Genomic DNA, 20,568 nt, shown 5'->3' with positions numbered 1-20,568 from the left:
CACTTCACAAATGCACTGAATTCAAGTATTCATCCATCAGCTGCCACTACTACCTGGTGATGATACCTGCCCACTAACAATTCAGTTTAGGCAATATGGTATGAGTTTATGTAAGCATTTATGAAAAATTGTGGAAGGCTTCCAGGTGACCAATATGGTGCATAAGATACTCCAGGTGCCACTTCCCCAGAGAACCTTTGAACAACCAGCAAAAACTGACAGAGACATTTCCCTCAAAACCCTTATGTGCACACAGTATGTTGATACAAATTTATCTAGATGATGTCTGAAAGACTGAACTATAAAACTCATCTAGGGCTCATCCTCCTAGAACTTTCCTGCAGGCAGAAGCATCTTGCAGACAGCTAATACCATAAAAGAAACAATGAAGTCAAAGCAGCCCAGGCAAAGTCAAACAATAGAACAACAGGGAGGTGTTCTGTTCATAGGGAAAAGAGAGGGTATTAGAATTAGTAAGAATGAGGGAATTCCTAAGGCACCTGCAAGCACAAACCCCGGAAAAGATGCAGCTTCAGAAAAGACCATGCACTTCCTATTTGCCTTGGGCTGAACCTGAAAGGAGGGCTAAACTCTGAAGGAGGGCAACAGCCAATGCAGAGCCAATTTGCAAAGACTGTGAAAGGTATTTTCTACATTTGTGTATTTCTGTTAGTTCCTGGTATTGAAGGAAATTTCTGACATATCACTAGCTGGTTACAAATTAAAGGGATAGCTCAGGTATAAATCCCAGAGTTAGCATATTAAAGTCTTAAAATGTACAGAGTGCAACAAAAGGTTACAAGACACAGAAATGGGAAATGATGGCCCATAAACAAAAAAAGATAAAAACCCAGAAATCACCAATGAAGAGGATAAGGACATATTTTCCTTTGGACATACCAGAAAAAGATTTTTAAAATGATTCTCAATATGCTGAAGGAGATAAAGAAAAACACAGGGAAAGAACAAAAAGATATCAGGAAAATGACGAATGAACAATATGAGAATCTCAATAAGATGATAGAAAATTTAAGAAGGAATCAAACAGAAATACTAGAGTTGAAGACCACAATAACCAAATAGAAAAAATTACCTAGGGAATTTCAACAGCAGATTGGGACTGGAAGAAAGAATCAGTGAACTTGAAAATAAGACAATTTAAAACAAAAAATAATTCAGGCTAAGGAGCTGAAAGAAAAATGAATGGAAAAAAAAAAAAAAAGAGAACAGAACCTAAGAGACCTGTGGGGCACCTTCAGGTGTTCCAATATATGCCTTATGGGAATCCAAATGGAGAAGACAGAAAAGGGCAGAAGAAATATTCAAAGAAATAATGGTGGAAAATTTCCCATGAATATGAACATTCAAGAAGCCAAACAAACCCCCAAAAAAGACAAACACAAACAAAACCATGCCCAGAAACATAATAGACAAACTGTCTAATGCCAGGAACAAGAAGAGAGTCTGAAACGGTAAAAGAAAAGCAACATGTTATGTACAAGGGAGTCCCAATAAGATTAAATGCCGGTTTCTCATCAGATAATATGGAGGCAAGAAGGCAGTGGGATGAAAAATGTAAAGTCCTAATAGAAAACAATTGCCAAACAAAGAATTTTGTATTTGGCAAGACTGTCTTTCAAAAATGAGGGTGATATTAAGACATTCCCAGATAAACAATAGCTGAGGAAGTTCATCACCATTAGATTGGACTTACAATCAATGGTTAAGGGAGTTCTTCAAACTGAAAGGAAAGGACACCAGACAGTGGATCAAAGTGCCATAAAGAAAAAATCACCTCTAATAAAGGAACCATAGGATAATTATAAATACTGGTAGAATTGTATTTTTAGAATGTAACTCCATATTTTAGTTCTTAAAGTTTCTAAAATGCAAATGCATAAAAGGGAAAATCTATGGTTTTGGACATACTGTATATAAAGATATAATTTATAAAAAGTACAAGAAAAAGTTAGGAAAAGGGAGGAATATAGGAAGAATGTATGTTGGTATCAAATCAAAGTTGATTGTTATAGATTTAAGATGTTAAGTTTTAGCCCCATGGTAACCACAAAGAAAATAAATAGAAAATATATCCAAAAAGAATGAGAGGGGACTCAGACTGGTACAATACAAAAAAATCAAATCAATATGAAAATAGTCATTAATGGAAGAATTGAGGGACAAAAAGAGTATAATATTTACAAAGAGCAAATAGCAAAATGGCAGAAGGGAGCTCTACATTATCAATAGTAACTTTAAATGTAAATGGATTAAACTCTCCAGTGAAAATGCAGAGATTGGCATAATGGATAACAATCTAACCCAACTACATGCTGTATACAAGAGAATCATTTTAAATTCAAATAGACAAGTAGGTTGAAAGAGAAATAATGGAAAAAATATACTATGCAAATAATAACTAAAAGAGAGCTAGGGTAGCTATACAGATACCAGATAAAATAGAATTTAAGTCATAAATTGTTACAAGGGAAATAGAAGGTCACCATATACTGAAAAGGGTCAATTCAACAAGAAGACATAACAATTATAAACATATAACCACCTAATGGCAAAGGCTCAAAATATATGAAGCAAGTATTAACATATTTGAAGAGAGAAAAAAGACACATTTACATAATAGCAGAGACTGTAACACATCACTTGAAATAATGGACAGAACATCTAGACAAAAGATCAATATGGAAACAGGAGACTTGAACTATGCTATAAACCAGCTCAACTTAACAGACATATATTGAATACTTCACTTAACAGGAGCAGAATACACTTCTTCTCTAGTGCACATAGATCATTCTCCAGGACAGACCATATATTAAGTAGCAAACAAATCTCAAAGAATTAAAAAATATTAAAATAACGCACTGTATCCTCTGACCACAGTGGAATCAAACTAGAAATAAAGAGAAAGAAATGGAAATTAATAAATATGTGGAAATTAAACAACATGTTCAAACAACCAAGGGGTCAAAAAAGAAATCACAAGGGAAATTAGGAGATGTCTTGGGGAAAATGAAAACACAATATACTAAAACCTATGGTATACAGCCAAGGCAGTGTGAAAAGGGAAATTTATAGCTCTAAATGCTTACATTAAAAAAGATATTCAACAAGAGACATATGTCACACTTGAGGATTTAGGAAAAGAAGAAAAACTAAATCCAAAGTGGCCAGGAGGGAATTAAAAACAATGGAATGGAGATAAATGAAGTAGGGAATAAAGAACAATATAGAGAATCAATGAAAACAAAAGTTAGCTCTTTGAAATAACCAATAAAATTGCTAAACCTTTAGCTAGGTTGAAAAAGAAAAAAAAGAGAGAGTACACAAACAAAAAATCAGAGGGGGGACAATATTACTAACCACACAGAAATAAAAAAGGGTTATAAAAAGATACTATGAATTTTACCAATAAATTAGATAGCCTAGATGAAACAGACAGATTCTAGAAACACACAAACTATACACACTGATTCAAGAAGAAACAGAAGATCTCAACAGACCAGCAACAAGTAGATTGGATCAGCAATCAAAAATCTCCCACAAGGAAAGCCAAGGACCCGATAGTTTCATTAGTGAATTTCACCAAATACTGCAAGAAGAATGACAACAATCCTGCTAAAATTCTTCCAAAAACTGAAGAGGATGAAACACTCCCAAACTCATTCTATAAGGCTAACATCACCCTAAAATCAAAATGAGATAATGATACCACAACAAAAGAAAATTACATATCAGTATCCCTTATGAACATAGATGCAAAAATTCTCAGCGAAATAGTAGGAAAGCAAATCCAACAGCATAATAAAAGAATTATAAATCATGATCAAATGGGTTTTATCCCAGGTATGCATGGGTGATTCAAAATAAGAAAATCAAGTAAGTTAATATACCACATTAATAAAATGAAGGAAATGAAACATATGACCACTCCAATTAAAGCAGAAAAAGCATTTGACAAAATCCAGAACTTGCATTGCTACTGGGTTGGTTTAATCGAGTGCTTGTCCTGAAATGCACAAGTAATAGTATACTCCAAAATATTGGCTTTTAAAAGCTTGGGAGCAGATGTAGCTCAAGTAGTTGAGCACCTGCTTCCCATGTATGAGGTCCCAGGTTCAAACCCTGATACCTCCAAAAATCAAAAACAAAAACAAAAGAACACCTCAACTCTCAATGAGAAGCAAATGTGGCTCAGTGATTGGAGGCTTACTTCCCATGTATGAGGTCCTGGGTTCAATCCCTGGTACCTTCTGAAAAAAAAAGTTAACATTATCCACTGAAACCCATTTGTATATTTAGAGGATTGAAGGGCAGGCTGAAAAAATGGAATCATTTTCTACAATATACATGTTTAAACAGTTTTCTCCAATTATTATAGAAATAAGAATACTATTATATAAATGTTGGTAATAGAGAAGCATCTGCTTGATGCTGCCTACTGACAAAATACAGAAAAGCTGTGATTCTCTATTGATTATTTAAAATTTTTGGGAGTAGCTGTATTGTCTCAGAAGTACCACCTCATATCTATTGTTTTCAACAGATTTATTGAGATATAATTTACATGCCATATGATTCATCCACTTAAAGCTTAAAGTTTAATGGTTTTTTAACTACATTCACAGAGTTGTGCAACCATTACCACAATCAATTTTAGCATGTTTTCATTATCCTACATGTTTCCATTAGCAGTCACTACCCATTATACTATACTACAGATGCGCCTATTCTAGATATTTTATATAAAGGGAATCTATGATATGTGGTCTTTCATGGGACACTTCTTTCACTTAACATAATGTTTTCAAGATTCATCCATATTATAACATGTATCAGTATATCATTCATTTTTTTAATATTATCTTTTTTTAAAAGATACATAGATCACACAAAATTTACATTAAAAAGTAAAAGAGGTTCTCATATACCCTCACTCCCCACCTCCCCACTCCTCCCACATCAACAACCTCTTTCATCAGTGTGGCACATTCATTGCATTTGATGAATACAATTTTTATTGCCATATAATAATAATCCATTATATGGATATATACACTTTATTTTTCATTTATCAGTTGATGATCATTTGGGTTGTTTTTGCTTTGAGCTATTATGAATAATGCTGCTATACACTTTTGTGTCCAAGTTTTTATTTGAACGCATGTTTTCAATTCTCTTGGGTATATTACTGTGTAGGGAGCATAGGCCGTATTGTGGGCCTGGGTACCATCGAAAGTGCTGGGTCATGATGAGTCAGGAGTGCTGAGTCATGATGAGTCATGAAATGCTGAGTCATGGGGCAGGGCCAAGGCGCATGTGCCTCCCCTAAATTACCATATCCCTATATATTCCCCCTTCCCCTTCTCTTCCCTGAACTGTCTGCAGATTGCACATGAGCCCACACGCGCTGGCTCTCCCAATAAAGTCTCCTGCTTCTTCCGACCGGTGTTCGCGTGAGTTTGTAGCGCGGTCCTTTCCCGGAGCGAGACAAGAGAGAGGTCGCCCCAACAACCCGTAGCTTACGCTGGCAGCGTGCGGAAGGCCCTCTCCCCCAGCGGAACCGGTCCACAGGCTGCAGCAGACCAGCCACCTTCATTACTGGGTAATATGAAAACTCCATGTTTAACATTTCGAGGAATTGCCAAACTGTTTTCCAAAGTGGCTATACCATTTTACATCCCACCAGTAATGTATGAGAGTTCCAATTTCTCCTTATCCTCACCAACACTTGCAATTTCTGTCTTTTTAAAATTAATCCTCCTAATAGATGTGAAGTGCACTGTATATTACTGTGATTTTAATTTGCATTTACCTAATGGCTAATGCTGTTGAGCACTTTTCATGTGCTTATTGGCCATTTATTTATAGATCTTTGGAGAAATATATGTTTAAATTCTTTACCCATTTTTCAGTTGAGTTATTGCTGTACTTTTTGTATTATATCTAAGAACGCTTTGCCTAACCCAAGATCACAAAGATTTTTTCCTCTGTTTTCTTCTAATACTCCTATAGTTTTAGTTATTGCATTTAGGTAAACGACCCATTGTGAGTTAATTTTTTGTACCATATAAGGAAGAGGTGCAACTTCATTCTTCTGCAAGTTGTTGAGGTTGTTAAAATTGTTAAAAAATCTATCCTTTCTCTGTGGAATTGTCAGCACATTACATGTTTTTATAATTTAAATTTATTTCATTCAATTTTTTCCCCCTGAAATTGCATCCCTTCAGATAGCCAATAACTAAATATTGTTAATCAAAGTTTAGAAATTACTAAAGTGATTTCTATCAGAGACTAGGTTCTTTATCTACTTGAAACCTTCCAATGGCTTCTTGCCACAACTTAGAAAAAAACTCAAATTTTTTTACCATGGCTTCAAAGGTCCTTCATAAACTACTTCCTACTATTTCCTCAAAATCATCCCAAACTGCTTTTCACATTATTCACTATGCTGCAGCTTCTTTTTAGTTTCCCCAAAATACCTTAGCTCATTCTCACTTCCATGTCTTGGCCTTTGCTTTTTCTTCTACCTAAAAGACTTTCCCACAGTTTTTTGAGCATGACTGGTTCCTTTCATTCTTCAGGTCTCAACATAATTGTCCCCTATTTAGAAAAGCCTTTCCTGACTGTCTTAATAAAAATAAGACAGCTGACTTCCTCACCCTTAACCAGTTATTCTAATTTATAACCCTGTTTATTTCCAACATCACATTTATTATAATGATCTTTTCTATTGTTAGTCTTCTTTTCTATTGTCTTCTTTTAGTACCGTATCCCCAATGCTTAGCATAATCCTTGGCTCATAAGCGGTCCTTAAAAATTTTTGTTGAATGAACGAATGAAGGGACAAATACATTTTATAGAATCATAGTATATAAGCCTGAGTAAAAATTTAGAAACATTCAAATCAATGATGTTTTGAAGTTATGAAAACTTTTTTCCAAAGAAAACCTACACCCATGCTAATGTGTTACATAGATTACAAAGATCTTTTCTGATTTAAGCAGCCAGATTAGTGTCCCTCTTGACACAATAACCTTGGGAGATTCTGCATAGCTCCAATACTTTTATTATGCAAATGTATAAACTGAAAAACCAAAGAATTACCTGTCTAACAATGTACAGCTCTTTACTGGCAGAGCAGAGGTTTAAACAATGGTTGTGCAGTGGTCAGTCCAGGACTCTTTTTATTTCTGTATTGCTTTATGACAAACAGTTCAGAACAAACAAGCCTAACTTAACACGAGTCATAGGAACCATTTAGATGGTAGAGATTTAGATTAAACCTTTAATCCTAATGTTTGCCACTGACCCCAAATTCCTAATTTGATTATTTTTCATGGTTTTTAGGTAAATAGTCTCTCAGAAAGAAAGGAACCATGTATACCTTATCATTCTTTACTAACTATTGATATTCTTCTCATCTTTATGACCTCACTTTTCAGATCCCTAGGAAAAGCTTCTTTGAGAGAGGTGCTTTATTTCATGTCATCTTCTTTTAAGATATTCACCTCTATCTAATATCATACCACCTAAACCAGACAGAAAAAAACCGAAGCTTTAATAAACCAATCCAATTTTGACCTAAAGGAAAGACAAGACAATTTCATGTTAAATGTTATACATTTAACTTTGGAATTTATAGTTCCACATTTGTTTAGATCTTAGATATCAGAGTGGGAGATTTCTTTTTTTATTTTAGAAATAAATGATAGATCATAAGTCAAGCAGATGCTTCCAAACTCTTTTATTATACATGAGTTATGCATTTAGGCAACTGAACATTTTAACACAGAATTCAAGCGTAGTATACTATATTTTTTCTTCTGTTCAAAGAAAGACTACATCTTGGATTTGGGAATTTTTTACATATTTTCCTTGGCATATTTTTCAATCCAGGTCTTACACTCCAATCTTCTAGAAAGTTAGAAGAAGACCTCTTGTTTTTGGGAAAAAAAAGTTTTTTTTTCTCTTTTTCTTTTTTAGGAATCCTAGGTAGCACCTTTGTGACATTGCCTAAGGGAGAATTTTAAAAGTGCAAAAAATAAATCGAACATCAGGCTGTCTGATTAAGCAATAGTTCCTTGGTTCACAAAAATTTTTTTGAGAAATATGCTATGGTTTTTTTTTTTTTATTACTTTATGAGTTGAAAGGCATTTAAAATTCCAAGACAAACAACAAAAGAATAAAAAGGAAACACACATGTGTTGTTACTAAAAAAGGCACTAAACATGTGTAGTGGGCAGGATTGTTCCTGGGAAAAATTATGAAGCAGATGAAATCCTGTTTATCATTTTCCCAAAGCTTTGTTTTGAGCCCTTGTTTCATCTCTGTTCTGCCAATCACCAGATGTTATGTAGCATCATCTGTCCCTGGGATTCTTGGCTATTTTATTCGATGGCATGTTTTAGGCCTTTCTTTTTTCTTAGCTCTGTGTGCCCCTTTCCCACCAATCCTTAGGATTCTGCTAGGGAAGTAGTTAGTTGATTTTAAAAATCCATGCTAAGGTATTAGTAATTATTAATGATTTCTTGTGTAAAAATGTAAATGATAAGAATTCCAGGGAGAAAACTATACTCTCTTGGCACTTGTTACTTGACTTCTCTGAGTTCAGAATCAATACTAATGGGAAAGGGATGAATGCTCTGAAAGGGATAAAAATGATCAAGAACCCTAGAAAAGCAAAACATGAGACAAAAACCGGGTACTTCAAGAATAAGTTAAGTGTAGCTGAGAGACACAGATGTCGGAAAATAAGGAATCTAGGTCCAGGTCTTCCATCTGCCACATTATTTTGTATAAACCTCTTAGCTCTCTGAAGTTTTTTCAGTTGTAAAATTGGGAATAATAACACTTACAGGTTATTGGGAGGATTCTATGAGAAATTACAAGTGAAAAATTAATTGTTCAGTGTCTTGCCCAATGGCACTTAAAAGGGTATTTTTGGGGGTGGGGGTGGGGGGAAGGGGATAATCCAATGTTTTGTATTTGCTGTGGTGGTATACCCATCAGCCTTCCATTATTGAGAGGGCAGAAAAGAGAAGTAGGGACTTTAACACTACTTAAAACCAGAGGGAAAAAAGATTCAATTTATCAATGCTCAAGAACAACAGATGATACTTCTAGTTTACCTTCCTTCAAATATCATTGTGAAATATGCTACTTTAATTATCTATAGATTTGGGGCAGAAATGATATACCATTATTTTAATTGTTGCCAAATGCAGTATTGTCATGGGTAATGATGTGGATGGTAAGATGGCCAATCTGTGCTTCATTTATGGTATTTTTTTGTATTCTTCGATATAGTGCTTTTCTTGAAGTCTTTGTAAACTTAAATGAGCTGAATGGGGTGGGGGCTTTCATTGACAGGGGATTCAATGTTCTGGGGTTACAAACCAGAGAAAGACAAGAACAGAAAAAAACGTGAAAAAAATTTACCTTGTAAATCACGTTGTCTCCCAACTTGTTGGCATGATTTCTTTACTCAAGATACATTACTCTTGGGAACACAGAAGTGCTGGACACTGTGGTGTATGGGAAGGAGTATGGACAGAACCTCTGCTTTTGAAGAGCTGTGATCTCTCTCAAGGTAGAGACATGCTTTAAAAAGTTAACTCACAACCTTTAAATGGCAAAATAGGACCATAAGAGTCCAGAGGAAAGAGAAATAATTTTCTGGTAGGGCAAAGGGATGACTCTCAGATTATGACAGTATCTCCAAAGGCAAATAATACTTAGAGAAGTACAGAGAGAATAATCTTGGGGAACACCCACTTTTAAGGATATGAGTTGAGGATCAGGGAATAGTAAAGTAAACAGTAAAAATGACCAAAAAGGCCCTATGTGGTAGAATACAACAAATATCATAAATGAAGCACTTAAGCAAGAAGGATGCTGTTTTAATTATTTATTCACATTTGTCCTGAGGTGAGGGAACTTATTCAACATGAAATTCAGAATTTCCCTTGAAGTAATGTTACAATTTAAATCAACTTATGGTAGCTTATATTAGACTTGAAAAGTATTATTTCATCCAGTAGTTAGGATATTATTCTACAGGAAGAATGTCAATTCTATGAGTAAAGACAAAAAATATCCTAAGTTTAAGAAAACACAAAACCTTCACCTGCAAATGTTCTGTGACAGAAGTTCCATGACTTATGCGAGACATGGGAAAAGTGTCTTTCTTCTTTGGATCTTGGGTGGGAAGGGGGCTAATATTCAGTGCCCTGGTTTGTCTGTCTATCAAGCTACAGTTCCACACCTCCAGTTACCCATGTAAGGGGACAGTGTGGCTGTGTGCATGTGTGTGTTTATGTCTAGACACTGAACATGCCAAGTTTTGTAAATGAACCCAGCAGTACTCACCGAAGGACCCATTAGACCTGTTCTACCCAAAGGCCCTGTAGTTCCTGGTAATCCTGTCTCTCCTTTTTCTCCATCTTCTCCGGCGAGTCCCCTTCCTCCTGGGGTCCCCTGTAATCAAATATAAATTTTTATAATGGAAATGCAGTGAAATAATTACACCTCACAATACGCAGATTTTTGTTTGGCACATAAAAATAATTATGTATGATATTTTAAAGATTTCACACAAAACATCTATTTTATACATAAGGTTAAAAGTCTATTTTACCTTCAATCCATCTTTTCCTTGGAGACCTTCTTCTCCAGGAGCCCCTGGTTCACCCTATTTTGAACCAAAACAGTAAGATATATTATTTTGATAAATCATTTTTCTTTTTGTTTGTCATCACTCCATTACAGATTTTATTAGAGAAATTGAGGTTTTACAGAACAATCATGCATAAAATACAGAACTCCATCTACCACTCTGTTAACACTGTGCTTTGCTGTGGTACCTTTGTTACAATTGATGAAAGCACAATTTTATGATTGTACTATTAACTATAGTCCATGGTTTACCTTATGGTTCACTGTTTGTGTTTATGCAGTTCCATGGATTTATGTTATGGGAAAACAGTAAGGAACATGGTTGAAGTTGAAACGTTTCCATAACACAGACAAAACGTGCAGGCTTAGGAATACCAGGCCTTAACTAGATGGAACACTGTCTGGTCAGCATGAAAAAATGTTTGCATGGAGGAGGTATTTGAACTTTGTATGACCTGTACCTTATTATTGTAAACGTTGCACCTGTCCCTTATTATAGAAAATAAAAAACAGCTGCTTGTTAGTTCCTAAATAAATATGATGTGGAAACTGGGGTTGAGGCTCTGTTTCAGAAGCTGTGAGTCCCCGGTACCAACTTTTTTTATTTTTTAATTTAATTAAAAAATTTTTTTTCTTTATTTTTTAAATGTTACATTTAAAAAAAATGAGGTCCCCATATACCCCCCACCCACCTCACCCCACTCCTCCCACAACAACTTCCTCCATCATCATGCCCTCGTCCCATCTTTATTTCCTCTTGTGTCTTTCTTTCTGTCCTTTTATTTCTTCAGTTCTGCATCGCCTTCCCTTCATGCAAACCCACTGCTGAGATGGTCTCAGCAACTGGCGCCCAATGTGGGGCACGAAGGGAAGAAGAATCGCTTCAAGCGAAATTAAAGGTGTTGTCACAGCAGAGAGCCCTGAGTGGTTTAGAAGGCCTTCCAAGTCCTCGGCTAGTAAGGACACTCTTGAGTATTCTAGCAGGGTTACAATGGGAAATGGAGACAGTTCAACAAAATATCACCCATATGTCTGTCTCCTCAAACAACTCCTTAAGGCAGGAGGAGCCGAGGCCAGTGAATCTCGTATTTTAGAACTTTTACGGATTATAGAAAAATATTGCTCATGGTTCCCAGCAGTAGGAAGTTTAGAATTAGAAGACTGAGAAAGAGTAGGAAGAGTTAGAAAAATTACATGTACAAGATGTTCCACTTCCTGTTACTATTTGGTCCACTTGGACGATTATTAAATCTGTTTTGGAACCTTTGCAAACAGAAGATGAGGAAGAGAAAAATGAAAATAGAGAAAATGAGGAAGTTCCTCCCACTGAATTTTTTGATGATACTAAATCTACAGTTATTTTGCCTTCAGCCCATTCATTAACTGACTTTATAAAGTCACCTTCCCCCCCACTGACAGCTCCTCCCCCTCCTATGCCTGGAGATGCTCAGCCAAAGTGTCAGTTTTACAACAAGGCATTTTACAGGCAAGAAGGGAGGGTGACTTGGAGACACTTCAAATGGCCTTTCTGGTTACCATACTAGAAAGAGTAGCTCCTGGTTTGGATCCTCAAAATCTGAATGGAGATTATGAATCCACTCATGAACCCTTCCCATTTAAAATTCTGAAAGAGTTAAAAGAAGCAGTGCAAGAATATGGTCCAAATGCTCCTTTTACCTATGGTATGGTGCAGGGGCTTGCTGAAGGCTCTAGGCTGATTCCAGCTGACTGGTCTGCATTAGCACGTATCACCCTAGGGTCTGGAGAGGTTTTTACAATTCAAAACCTGGTGGACAGATCATGCAGAGGCTCATGCTGCTCATAATAGAGCCTATAATATCCCCATTTTCTTGGATAAGTTAGTGGGGGTGGGGAATTGGGCAGGAGTAGATCGGCAACTAACAATGAGAGATCAAGCCATTGCACAGGTCCGTTGCTATCACTTAAGAGCATGGGAAAAATTTGAGGCTAAAGGCCAGCCTCTGGTGTCATTTCAAAAAATACTACATGGACCTAAAAAACATTTACCTGACTTTATCACTGGGTTACCAGAGGCTATCAAAAAACAGGTTAATAATTTAGAAGCTGCTGATACTATTTTGCAGCTAATGGTTTATGAAAATGCTAATCAGGATTGTTAGAAAGCTATTGGGATTATGAAAGGTAAAGAGGATTTGACTGGATATATTAAATTGTGCCAGGATGTAGGGATGGAGGGCCACTGTGCTACTATGATGGCTCAGGCTATGGCAGGAAGGAAAATCAATAAGAGGTTCTCTGGAAAATGTTTCAATTGTGAAAAAATTGGTTACATGAGAAAAGATTGTCAGAAAAAGTCTGAGGGAAAAACAGTGCTGCCTGGACAGAATATTTCTGCTCAGAAACCATTTGAGCTGTACATCTGCTGTGGTAAAGGAAATCAGTGGGTCAGCCAATGTTGTCTAATTATCATAAGAATGGCACTCCCTTGTTGGGAAAGTTCAAGCAGGGCCTGCTCCTAGCCCTGTTCCAAAAGGAAGCTTTTCTGGTTCAGCAGAGCAATTCTGGCACTCTCTGATATTCTGCAGTGCTCTTGACTTATCCCCCGCCATGACAAGAAGCACAGCTGTAGATATCCCTACGGCAGAACCTGTTAATCTTGCTTCCAGGGGATACACTTATCTGTGTAAAAATGGGAATAAAGGGACCTTTACCAATTGGCATGGTAGGACCTCTCAGGAGGAGCAGTCTCACCTCCCAGGGAGTTAGAGTGCATACAGGAGTAATTGATTGTGACTATCAAGGAGAGATTCAAGTTATCTCTACCTTGGTTCCATGGAAAACTGATATTGGAGATTACATAGCACAATTGTTGTTGCTCCCTTATGTTCCTGTAAGAGCTAGTGAGAAAGTCTGAGGGGAAAATGGTTTTGGAAGTACAGGAATAACAGGAGTATTCTTAACTGAAAAAATTTTAGAATCCCATCCTGTTTGTGAAGTAACCATTCAGAACAAATGGTTTAAAGGACTTACTGATACTGGAGCTGACATTTCTATCATTAGTTCTAACCACTGGCCCTCTGTTTGGTTATTACAAGATGCATCTATTTCTGTTGTGGGACTGGGCACTCCCAGAGGTTTAAAACAGAGTGTGCCAATTTTTCATTGTCTGGGACCTGATGGGCAACATGCCACCCTGCAGTCGTATGTTGCAGACTTACTTTTTAATCTCTGGGGATGTGGTCTATTAGAGCAATGACAGGCTGAAATTTATATTCCCCAGGTTAGCCACTATAGTAAACAAAGTCAATAACTAATAAGGAAACAAGGGCATGTTCCAGGGTTAGGATTCGGTAAGCACGACCAGGGAATTGTTAAACCAACAGATCCCACAGCTCATGGTAATCGTGAAGGATTAGGGTATTCACCTTTTCCATAATGGCCACTGCTCATTCTAGTCTCCTTGAACCACCCAAACCCATTCATCTTAAATGGACACAAGCTAGGGACATTGTTCAGACTTGTCCATCCTGTCAAATTCTTAATAACCCAAAACAACTGGAACCTGGAGTAAATCCCTGTGGTTTAACTGCTAAGTCACTATGGCAAATGGATGTAACTCGTATCTCCTCCTTTGGAAAATTATGTTATGTTCATGTCTCTGTAGATACTTGTTCAGGATTCATATGGGCCACAGCTCAGATGGGAAAAACTGGTCGACACATAAGAGCATTTGTTAGCTTGCTTTGCTGTAATGGGACTTCCCCAGTCTCTAAAAACAGATGATGCTCCTGCTTATACCAGTGTTTCCTTTCAAAGATTTCTAGATACTTGGAATATTTCACATATTACAGGATTTCCATATTACCCCTAAGGGCAAGCTATTCTGGAGCGAGGAGATCAAACCCTTAAACTCATGTTACAAAAACAAAAAGGAGGAAACAAGGAAACACCACAGGTTCAGTTACATAAAGCACTATTCATTCTTAATTTTCTTAACTGTGGAACCACCCTGGAAGGGACAGTAGCTGAAAGGCATTTCCAAAATAATTAGAAAACTCAAACCCAAACTCTGAAAAACCTTTAATTTGGTGGAATGATCCACTGACTTACGAATGGTCAACAGGGAAGCTGTTAACTTGGGAACAAGGGTATGTTTGTGTTTCCCCAGGAGACGGAGAATGTCCTGTGTGGGTATGAGCTCATCAAATAAAACCATATCATGAATGCCAAGAGACTATGAAAGTTCCTGTGGAACCCAGAACCTTTGGTCATGCATGGAGAGACTGATGCTGGAAACTACACGGCTGGGTCCCACTCTGAAGACCAGAGCAGCTTCATCCCCCATGTGGGAGCAAATTAAACATCTCAGTCAAGAAGCCAAACAACAGTTGGAAAAGGAGAAATTGCTAGTTATGGCTCCTAATTTGCTGGTAGCTATGCTTATTATTGTAACAGCAACCTCCTCAGATGCACGCCAACAAACCCTCCAGGGTATGAAGCAGCAAGAAATCGCCAAATATGTTATCACTGCTTTGCAAAAACAAAAAGGGGGAATTGTTGTGGGAAAACAGTAAGGAACATGGTTTGAAGTTGAAACGTTTCCATAACGCAGACAAAAAGTGCAGACTTAGGAACACTGGGCCTTGACTAGATGGAATACCATCTGGTCAGCATGAAAAAATGTTTGTGTGAGGAGGCATTTGAACTTTGTATGACCTGTCCCTTATTATTGTAAATGTTGCACCTGTCCCTTATTATAGTAAATAACAAACAGTTGCTTGTTAGTTCCTAAATAAATATGATGTGGAAACTAGGGTTGGGGCTCTCAATTTCAGAAGCTGTGAGTCCCCTGGTCCCATCTTTATTTCCTCTCTTGTGTCTTTCTTTCTGTCCTTTTATTTCTTCAGCTCTGTGTTGCCTTCCCTTCGTGCAAACCCATTGCCAAGATGGTCTCAGCAGATTAAAAAAAAGTTATTCCAGTACCATATATACAGCCTAAAAAGTTCTGCTTTTAACCATATTCAAATATATATTTCACTGCTGGTATGTTTACAATGTTGTGCTACAAAATATCCAATATTCTTTCATGATAAAAACATTCGATAAAGAATAGAAAATTCTTAACATGATAAAAGCCATATATGAAGACACCACAGCTAACATTATATTCAATGATGAATAACTGAAAACTTTTCTCCTAAGATCAGGAATGTGACGGTTCAGTTCATGTGTCAACTTGGCCAGATAATGGTACCCAGTTGTTTGGTCAGGGAAGCACTGGCTAATTGTTACTGTTCATGGACTTAAAATCATCAGTAAGCTTATTGCATCTATGACTGATTATATCTATAATCAACTGAAGAGATTGCCGATTGCTTTCAGCAATGAGAGAGGTTTCATCCGATCAGTTGGAGGCTTTAAAAAGAGAACTGATGATTTCAGAAGTCAGAAGAGAGAATTTTCATCTCTACTTCAGCAGTCAGCTTCTCCTGGGGAATTCACTGAAAACCTTTATCACAGTTCCCAACTTGCAGCTTATCCTATGGAACTTGGACTCATTCATTCTTGTGGTCACATGAGAAAGTTCTGAACCTCTAAAATGCATTGTGGTGTATTCAGAAAAACATGTTCTTAAATCTAATCCATTCTTGTGGGTGTGGACTCATTGTAAATAGGACCTTTTGATGAGGCTACTTTAGTTAAGGTGTGACCCATCTTATTCAGGATAGGTCTTAGTTCTATTCCTGGAGTCCATTATAAACAGAATGAATATATATATAGAGAAAGCTATAGAAGCAAAAAGGTAACATCAATGATACCTGGAAGAAAAGGCGAGAGAGCAGTAGACACCACTATGTGCTTTGCCAGGTGGCAGAGGAGCCCAGGATCACCAGCAGCCAGTCTTTGGGAGAAAGCATCACCTTTTTTTTTCCCCCAAGATTTTATTTTTTATTTCTCTCCACATCCCCTCCCCTCAGTTGTCAGTTTTCTGTATCCATTTGCTGTATGTTCTTCTATATCCACTTGTATTCTTGTCAGTGGTACCAGGAATCTGTGTCTTTTTGTTGCATCATCTTGCTGTGTCAGCTCTGTGTGTGTGCAGTCCCACTCTTGGGCAGGCTGCACTTTTTTCACATGGGGCAGCTCTCCTTATGGGGCGCACTCCTTGCACGTGGGGCTCCCCCAGCAGAGGACACCCCTGTATGGCATGGCACTCCTTGCGTGCATCAGCACTGTGCATGGGCCAGCTTCATCACATGGGTGAGGAGGCCCTGGGTTTGAACCTTGGACCTCCCATGTGGTAGGCAGATGCTCTATCCATTGGGCCAAATTCGCTTCCCAGCATCACCTTGATGACGCCTTGACTTAGGTACTTCCTTGGCCTCAAAACTAAACTAACAAATTTCCTTGTTCAAGCTAAATCATTTCATGGTATATTTTAGACAGCCTAGGAAACTAAAATATGCATCAAATAGGTTTCCAGTAGGTACTTACCCGCATTCCTGGTTCCCCAGTTCCTCCAATACCACCTGGAGGTCCAGTATCTCCCTGAAGAAACAAAAAGAAAAATTAAACTCTTTTTCTTTTAAAATTGCATGTCTAATTATGGAAGGTATATTACGAGGGACAGAGGTTCCAAAATGCTTCCCATTTTTTTTCTGCTGGCTTTACCTGCTGCTACGATGTCTGGGTGGGTGTTTACTGAACAGTGGCAAATGCAGGGGATAAAATGGTGAAAGTTTAGAGACAACCCATTTTGCGTTTTAAGAAGGTTACCTTTGCACCTGGTTCCCCCGGCAGACCAGATTCTCCTTCAATGCCTGGGGCTCCCTAGAAGAGAATGATTTGACAAGGCTTTAGTAATCATCCCTTCAGCAATTATAAAGGCAATAACAGCCTCATAAGAAGATGCTAGGAATTTTCAAGAGTAAGACATCCTTTCCAGAAAATGGCCTTTGTTGCCCTTTATAAATTTTATGGCATGAGATTGAACCAGATACTTTCTGGAACCCTTTAATAGGTCAAATGGCAAAACAACTTCATCTAAAATCAGAACTTTTAAGTTCAGTTTCTTCTGATCTTTCCCTTCATCTTTTAATCCTTGGTCAAAGAATGGAAGACAAACTACATTCCATGCCCTCTTGTAATTTCATACCCTCATACTTTTACTGTCTTCTGTGCTTTCTCGCTTTTTGTTCTTCCTATCCCTTTCTGTTGATCCCTCTGTAACCCACTTTACCTCTGCCTCAGAAATTTACAACTTTATATTCCAATTCAAAATTAAAATTATTTACTGAAAGAGAATTCCAACTCTCAAGACTTCTTCCATATCAAAACTGCTTTTAACTGCAAAGAACTCCTCCATCCCTATATTTGCCCCATTTGTCAGCCCTCTTAGCCTCTGTCATTCCTTTCTCAAGCTAAATCCAATAGCTGGTCTTCTAGAATATTTTCCCTACATTACTGTTTTTTTTTTTTTTTGCTTGTTTTTGTTTTTTACAGCAATCCTTGATCAGTGCTATAATTTGCCTTTTCCATTTATATTCCCAGATGAAAATTGCTGGAGAAAATTATACAGTTGGAAAAGTGGCACCAATAGGTGTTGAGAAACATCATTATTTACTTTCAGTTCTGTCATTTTCAATAAGCTAAATGTACAAGGAGAACTTTATATGCAAATATTAGGTTCATACAAACTCATCACTGCTTTTAATGAAGTTTTAAGCAAAACACTGTAGACTTATTCTTCACAATATGTATGCAAAATATCAAATTTACCTTACAGGCATCTTCCAAAATGTACTGGGCACTGATGAACTAACAAGAGCCACAAAAAAATTACCTCAGCACCCATTTCTCCAGGAGGCCCAGTATCACCTTGCAGTCCTCGTGGTCCCTATATTAGAAATAGAATTTTAAATCTAAGAATCAAAGTCCACTCTATATTTCAATAAATATATGCATCTAAGTATTTATGGAATTTATAACATATTGTACATATAATAATATATAAGGCATTTATTAATGCATTAATTTACTCTCCATATAAACAAAATTAATATCTTAAGGTGATTCACCAGTTTTGTGTGTGTGTGTGACTCCTATTAAGCTATGCTGGAATTCAAAAGGAAAGGGAAGGAAAGAAAATATACTAACATTCAATCTTCTATTTCCTAATGACTTATTTCACTTGTAAACATCTGTCAAGCACCTAATGAGTATGAGATATTGTGCTAAGAGTTTTTTCACAAGTTACCTTATTTAATGAACATGACAGTAATAAGTCTACTCAATATTCCTAGTAAATATGTGACAAACAAAAAAACAAATACATGATTGCCAATGAAATAATAAAAATATGTTGGTGTTTGCTTATGACACACTTTATCTGGTAGTGAGTCCAGCTGAATAACACCTCTGTTTCATATTAATAGATGTAACAATGTTTACATAGGATAATCACTAAGGTGCAAAAAATGCATGCTGGGACCTTTATGGAAATCTTGGTCACTATGATACAAAAGAGTCTCATTATTTTAAATAAATGAGCAATAAACAATCAGCTTATTCCAGAAGTATTAAATTAATGACCCAAAAGGATCTATTTATCAATGTGTGGAAGCCATTTATCTCTCTAGAATTTAGATGGATTAATATTTATTTAGCAACTGCTATATAATGGTATTTTCCCAGCCATCCAGAAAAGCTACTTGCAGGTTGGATCTTTTTGGAGAAATAATACAAAGGCGTTTTTGTCTTTTTTTTTTTTTAACCCAGAGAATAACTACATTATTCAATTTTTTGTGATCATATTCCACCACAATTTTTTTAAATGCCTCACTTTTAAAAAAATATAACGGGGAGCAAAAGCTTTATTATTAGCTATCTTAAAAAGTTTAATTGTTATAGTAATGCTTATTTTAAAATACTTGGAAAATATACACACACACAAAACAAATTGAGTAAATCATCCATAATCCTACCATCCAGAGGTAACACTAAATATTCTCGCATATTTCCTTCCAGTTCTTTTGTAGGATTATACTTAAAAATAAAATTATATCTTTCTGTTTAAAGTCTGTATTTTGTAATAACTTACAAAAATGTGCGGGAGAGAGTGTAAACTACAGTGTAAACTATAATCCATGCCTAGTAGCAATGCTCCAAAATGTACCAATTGTAACAAATGTACCACAGTAATGAAGGATGTTGTTAATTTGGGAAAATGTGAGAGGGCTAGGGAGCAGAGCATATGGGAATCCGCTATATATTTTTTACATAATATTTATGTAATCTAAGTATCTTTTTTAAAAAAGTATATTAAAAAATTTATATATTGTTAAACATGCCAGTCTTTTATTCCATCACATTTAAGTTTAGAACATCTGTTCCCATTTAAAAATTCCTTCAACTACTTTTCAAATTATTTTTGGTTTAAAAATATTTATCAGTTTAATCCATTGTTTTGATGTGGAGTATGTGGTGAGAATCAAAACTAATTCTTTTAACCGAATAGCAATACTACCTAACTTGCACTTTATGCCATAGTAGAATGCAAATGCTTGGAAGTTTCCTCTAAAGATCAGGCTAATTTATGCCTCCATGTCTTTTCTCATGCTGTTTCATCAACCTAGAGTGTTCTTTCTACCTTCTCCATCACATTACCTCTAACTTATTCTAGACTAGGACCAAGTGTTATTTCCTCAATTAAGTCTGGGTACCCTAGGTTGGGCTAAGTGCATCATCTAAATGCTTACTCAGGACTGTAAACAAATCTCTATTTTAATATTTATCCTAATACATTGAAATGATACATTAATATATTGCCTATATCTCTATTAAACTATAAATCCTTGTGTCTTAACAGTAATAAATCCATGTTTTATTTA

At 36.5% G+C, this 20,568-nt stretch overlaps 1 protein-coding gene across 1 annotated transcript in view; it reads right to left on the bottom strand.

Annotated features, from left to right (window-relative positions):
* COL24A1 (collagen type XXIV alpha 1 chain) overlaps window positions 1-20,568 on the bottom strand; it is a 365,386-nt gene that overhangs the window by 105,097 nt on the left and 239,721 nt on the right. The window contains exons 33-37 of the mRNA XM_058303231.2: window positions 18,522-18,575; window positions 17,456-17,509; window positions 17,174-17,227; window positions 10,659-10,712; window positions 10,391-10,498 (exon numbers count right to left, since the gene is read on the bottom strand). Coding sequence (XP_058159214.1) covers window positions 10,391-10,498; window positions 10,659-10,712; window positions 17,174-17,227; window positions 17,456-17,509; window positions 18,522-18,575 — 324 coding nt within the window. The remainder of the gene's footprint in view (window positions 1-10,390; window positions 10,499-10,658; window positions 10,713-17,173; window positions 17,228-17,455; window positions 17,510-18,521; window positions 18,576-20,568) is intronic.

This window comes from Dasypus novemcinctus, chromosome 9 (genome assembly GCF_030445035.2).
Source record: "Dasypus novemcinctus isolate mDasNov1 chromosome 9, mDasNov1.1.hap2, whole genome shotgun sequence".
Taxonomy (NCBI): Eukaryota; Metazoa; Chordata; class Mammalia; order Cingulata; family Dasypodidae; genus Dasypus; species Dasypus novemcinctus.
The sequence above is the reverse complement of the archived record's forward strand: the minus strand, read 5'-3'. Positions and strand labels throughout refer to the sequence as shown.